The sequence below is a fragment of the Semicossyphus pulcher genome, unplaced genomic scaffold (genome assembly GCF_022749685.1).
Source record: "Semicossyphus pulcher isolate SPU_LCO1_2020_fin unplaced genomic scaffold, fSemPul1.0.p SCAF_6, whole genome shotgun sequence".
In the NCBI taxonomy this organism is placed as follows: Eukaryota; Metazoa; Chordata; class Actinopteri; order Labriformes; family Labridae; genus Semicossyphus; species Semicossyphus pulcher.
The window spans coordinates 17,698,428-17,704,068 of record NW_027211737.1 but is presented as its reverse complement, the minus strand read 5'-3'; the positions used below and the strand labels follow the sequence as shown (position 1 = coordinate 17,704,068).

Here is a 5,641-nt window from a genome sequence, read left to right as displayed (position 1 = left end):
TTTAATATGTGCAAATATATCATTTATTAAAGACAATTTAACACAAGTCTTTTCCTTCAATACCGGATATACAAAGCATATAAAAGAAATCAGTAAAAAATGTGTGCTCTCACACACGTAGCTTTTTTTAAAGATCACCTGATAGTTGACAATCATTTGTAAGACAGATAGGCTGTAAAAATTGTACATTGGTGCACAGTGTGTGCAGAAGAAAAGACAATTAAATGATTAATACGAAAGAAAATAACATACAGTACAAAGTCAGGGAGTGTCCATGGTTTTCACATTGTTTTTCAGTAGTTGATTAAGAAAAGTAGAATAAACTTTGTCCTTACTTTCACGCTACAACTGCGGGTTAATTAATGAACACTCCTACGCTAGACACCAATTGCACCATCAAATAATGCCCTTGAGTTTACATATTGTGCTTTGATTAACAAGGTACACTACAAAAAAACTAAACTTCAAGATCCTATGTAGACTTCTTTTCTTCACTTCAGTAACTCTCAGGAAGGCTCAGCTGAACTTCAACCTGAAAAACTTCATATTGGAATCATTTTATCCATGTACAAAGAGGAGGCTGGGATTATCTCACCCTATTAGCAGCTAATCAGAGGCCCATGTGAGACTACATGTCTGTTTTGAGGATGATGTGGGTCCGCAGCTGTGTGAAGACAAGTCTGTTACTCGATGAACAGCAGATGCCCTAAGAACATGCTGTCAGGCGTCATTCTGTTTTGACCTTGCTGGGCCACCAGATAGACCTGGTCTCCACCACTGAGCCTGATGTACACAGTGCCACTGGCTGTGCTGTCGCTTCTCTGATTGGTGGTGAATGAGTGCAGGACTATTTTTCCATTACGCATTAGATCTACACTGGCAGCCAATTGGTTGATGTGAAAGTGGAATTGGAACTCATAAACACCTGGTTGCTCACAGGTAAAGACCCCCTTCTTGATGTCATAACAGTTCTGTCCATTGTAAATTACATCACCGAAGGCAATGGGCTGGCCGGGTTTGGGGAGGTTGTTGCCCAATCGCACAGAGAAAGCAACATTGTTTGTGGTACCAGGAGGTCCAGGTGGCCCTCTGGGACCAGGTGGCCCTCTGGGACCAGGTGGTCCTTTGAGTCCTGTGTGACAAAGCAGACATGACACAATTATTCCAACAGCACCTTCCCATTACAGCATTCTCATGAAACAATTTAATTACATCAATCTAGGGTTTTATGGATAATAGTACAGGAACTGATGGATTTACCTTCTGGTGTTTGGGCTACATCTGAGTCTTCTCCTAGAAAAGAATTTAAAAATCCGTATTTTTTTAAAATACTCTTGCATTGGCACTGACTATTTTCAGTCAACTGTATCAGAAAGGATTTCAGGGAAACAACTCACCACCATCCTTCCATGGACTGAGGTCAAAGACAGGTATGTCCTCGCACTGGGTGTAACCGTCCCCTCGAGGTCGATACAGGAAAGTGTTTTCTGGAACTTCAGTGATCCCTGTGTTGTCACAGATCACCCGGGAAAATGATGAGTATCTCAGGGCCTGCTTCTGGGCATCAGTGAAGATTCCGTCCTTCTCCCACCAAAGTCTGCAATTGAAAAGTTAAAAGTCACAGAATGTCAATGTGAATGCGGCTCCCCATGTTTAGTACATGTCAGTCGATGATGTCACTTTAGTTCTTCCTCCTGTCTGCTTACCGGTCTCCTTGGCGGAGCCTCTGGAACTGAGTTGCAATTAAGCAGGCAAACAGGGGTCCCACTCTCGCTCCTTCCACGAATGGCTCAGCCAATCCTGCCAGCCACACATCAATGTTCTCAGTTGTGCCGTAGAGAGCAATGAGTTTTTTGGCCAGATCTTCGTTTTTCATCACTGCAGCCAGCTCTGCCTCATTTTGTGGCTCTGACAGCCCACAAAACTTCCGCCATTTGTTGTAGCCTAAAAAAAAAAAAGGGACATAGTGTGAAATTTCATGTTTCAAGTTAATCTGTAATTCATGAAAGGCCAAGATATGCTCGCAAAAATGTTTCCAGAATACATAGGTGTTAAAACTAAATAAATACCTGCGAGGCCATGGTCTCTTCCTCTCTGCAGGTTGAGAGAGGAAAGGTCCAGTGCTAGTTTATTCGTGAATTTAAACAGCCTCTCCCTCATCTCATCGGGCATCATGTGTTCCTGCGAGCCCAGCTTTGCCTTGGGGCTTATCAGGCCTCTCATGAGTGGGTCAACACCACCTGAGGAGCACAAGAGATAGATACAATATAAATTGGACTTAAAACTTAATTTAGGTACATTCTTCCTATTTACATTGAATTTGCCTATGACAGCAGATGCTGCTGATCCCACTGAGAATCAGGAGCTCACCCTGCAGCTTGTGGTTTTAACAGCACTGGTTATGAGCAGCCGTACAGTGCTGAAATTGACTCTTCTGATGGATGTTCAACTTTCCTTCAGTAATTTAACATTTGAGCAGTGAATTCCTGAACTGGATAATTAGCGACTCCTGATCGATGCTATTCAATATCTTAGCTTGTTACAGTTCCTGAGTTTTTCTGTCCACTATGGTGTCCACTATCAGTATAAAACTGTACTGATATAACAGAATAAGGTGAATACAAGCTGAAGGACACAAGAGCTTGGTCATACCTTCAAAAAACAATCTCCATGATGTAAAGAAGGTTTTGTGCAGCAATAGGGTGGGGTAATCTTTATGCTCCTCATACATCTCATTAAGACGAAACTGAAAGGGGTGAACCGCCACATGAGCAAATCTGAAGGCAGCTGTGGAAAACACATTGGAGATGCTCGGATCCACGTCCTCATCATAGCCAGGGTAGTTGGACAGCTTCTTAGCCATGGCCTCTGGACCAACAATTAGGGGTAAGTAGTCTCTATAAGTGATAACCTAAAAGACAAAACAGAAACTGAGCTAGTTGAAGCAATGGAACATACAATCCAATCCCTTCAACATTAGTGAAACATTTCTACAACCAGCGCTGCCGAGCTGCTCTCTAACCTGGAAGTATGCACCCATGATCTTGCGCGCCTCCTGGTAGATTGTCTCCCCGTCCCAGTGAGGGTTGAGTTTGGCCAGAGCACGAGCCAGACGGTTATGCTCTCTCAGAAAAAGAGTGTGCAAAGCATTCAGACCAACATGTTCATTGCCGCGTGGGTCACCTTAAAAGTCACAAAGTGGGGAAAGAAATTGTTGTCAGCCTGGTCTGATGCTTAGAAATGATCTGATATTTTCAGATTGTATGTTAGCATTTATAACTTACCAGCCAAAAGGCAGGGCAACTCCTCTGCAGAGCTGTCATTGGTGATTCGAGCTCGGGTGGCACACGGGTTGGCAGGCGTTCTGCTAAAGGGCAGGTGCTCTCGACCATCGTCAGTGAACTCTTCGTTGACCCTCAGCAAGCCCTCATCAGTGTCGAGGTTGCGCAAGTTGCGAGCTATGGCATCGTCTGAACCGTACACCTGACTTGCATCTATGAAAGCTGACACAGTGTTCATCTGCTGGCGGACAGTGCTTGCACCAAAGATGTGTCCTGTGTTTCCAGACCCACAAGCTGCTGCTGAGCGGAAGAAGGGGATGCACTCCTCTGAGTTTGAGCCAAAGCGGGGGTCTTCCTTTGGTATCTGTTTGCGTGAGAAGAAGCCGTTAGACTGGTTTTGCTTCAGATGTACTCACATTTTTCTGGATAAATGCATCCACACTGACCTTAATGGGGAAGCAGGGCTCTGCGAATGCACAGCTCTTGTCACAGTCCAATCCGTTACTTAATGAGATGATGGAGGGAGAGGTGGGAGTGAAAGTAATATCGTGGTCCAAAAACTGACCGAAGTTTGTCACCATGCGAGTGTAGAGTGGATCAATATCAACATCAGAGTTCTTTGTACTCATTATAGAGTTGGACACCTCCCTTACCTGGAGACAGGATGCAGACAAAGAGCACTTTGGTAAAAAAGGATTTGTAATACTACAAGTGTATTTATTTTCATGGTTAATTGGAGTGTTGCAAGAAGTGACGATATTCTGAAGGTTTATTACCAGAGGAAGAAGATGATTGTTGACTTTTTCATCTTTCCAGCCCTTGGGCTGAGATATTTTATCCTGGTACTCAGCAGAGACCCAGCGGTTGAAAGGTGCGTTGGAGGATCCCCAGCGTGGGTGTTCCCTGAGCGAGAGAAAGAAATCCATTTAATGTACCAATTGAACCTTATCCTCTGGGATTTTAAGATTACCCTCAGGACCCTTTTTATTGAATACTTTTAACTGAGGAAAAAGGAGATTTGGGGGGAAGGATACAGGGAAAAGTCCCAAGCCAAACCCAAATCAGGGACAGCATAATTAGTAGTTTTCAAAGAAAGGTAACTGGGCAGGTTTGAACACACAGTTTCACACCTATTTGTGGAATTAAAGTTGCCATTTAGTAGCTGTTAGCACACCTGTTGTTGCAGACGCTGCTTATAGTGCGATACTTGTCCAAATTGGGAGTCGTCTTGCAGGAGGGGGGGCGTTGTCGGGCAGTGCAGCCTGTCAGATCAGCGATGAACTGCAGATCCTCTTTGGAGAGCAGATCTGATTCAAAAGAAGCAAAGAATAAGCAACTGCAACCGTTTTACAAGGACAGTTCAGAGAGGCTGTTCGGGCTACACACCTGTTGCATTGATGGAGCGTTTATGTCGTTTTGTCAAAGAACTCTGGAGCAGTGTCAAAGTGTTCTCCATGTAGTCTGCAGCACGCACAGCAGAACGGGCTGTACCTACCGGCTGTTTCGTTAAGCGCAGCACGTTAGCCGGATGTGCTGCATTCCTCCTCACGCGCTCAATGGACCTGCGGCGTAAGGAGCGCAACGTGAGCATGTGCGTTCAGAACATATACAAAAGCAATCTTACACATCTGTGCTGTATTTCTTTTCACAATTACTGAGAATCTAGAGCAGATGAACAGGTCTGTAAACTCACACTCTGCGGGAGTAGGTGTAAGCTGAGTCCACATTCGCCTTAGCTTTAATCACCGCCCGTTCAATCTCAGTCCTGCTCAGCTGTGACTCTGCAGGAACACATTCAATGACTTGGTTAATACTCGATACTGATGTCAGTGGATTTCTGACATGATCATTTTAGGTTTGATTCATTTCCGACAATTAGCTACAGCATTTCTACTAAATATTCAGTGAACAAAAAAAGTTGAATACAAAATGAACAGTAAAAATATAGGCTAGTAGGATTCAAAGACGAAGGCACTTCAGGCTTTTCGTAGCGATCATAAGTCAGATAAAGGACGTCCTACTCACCGGCTGGAGTTGGGAGTTGCGAGCACAGGTAAAAAGCTGTGGCCAGCAGGCACACACACAGATTCATCTCTGCACAAAGGGAGAGGTGTCCTCCGGTCAAATACGCGCTGGTCGAATAATACAAATTCAAAGTGTATTTCCGATTAAAAACAATAAACTTGAAATCAAACAAAAAGAAAATAAAATCCGATCTAATAGATTATAAATGTCTATAAAATATTAGGCCTGTCTAAAATGTAAAAATAAAAAGTATAGCCTACGAAAAGATGAAAATACGAAGTGAGCAAAGCTGTTCTCTAATGACTCCCTCTAAAGGAGCATCCAGTCTGAACACC

The 5,641-nt window shown here is 43.8% G+C and overlaps 1 protein-coding gene across 1 annotated transcript; it reads right to left on the bottom strand.

The window, feature by feature from the left end:
* LOC138609887 (eosinophil peroxidase-like) lies at positions 1-5,641 on the bottom strand. The gene is made up of 14 exons (XM_069682562.1): positions 5,307-5,641; positions 4,975-5,062; positions 4,668-4,843; positions 4,456-4,588; positions 4,058-4,184; positions 3,728-3,934; positions 3,285-3,645; positions 3,023-3,183; positions 2,653-2,911; positions 2,070-2,240; positions 1,707-1,944; positions 1,398-1,597; positions 1,261-1,293; positions 1-1,132 (listed from the first exon to the last, which is right to left on the bottom strand). Exons 1-14 carry the CDS (start codon positions 5,371-5,373, stop codon positions 684-686), a joined length of 2,670 nt encoding a protein of 889 aa, XP_069538663.1. The 5' UTR covers positions 5,374-5,641; the 3' UTR covers positions 1-683.

Excerpts from the sequence above, each read along its gene's own strand:
- LOC138609887 (XM_069682562.1), bottom strand. The coding sequence starts at position 5,373 with ATGAATCTGTGTGTGTGCCTGCTGGCCACAGCTTTTTACCTGTGCTCG. Across the intron at positions 1,598-1,706 it reads AGGCTCCGCCAAGGAGACCG|ACTTTGGTGGGAGAAGGACG; the intron begins GTAAGCAGACAG and ends TTTCAATTGCAG. Across the intron at positions 1,133-1,260 it reads TGTAGCCCAAACACCAGAAG|GACTCAAAGGACCACCTGGT; the intron begins GTAAATCCATCA and ends TTTGTCACACAG.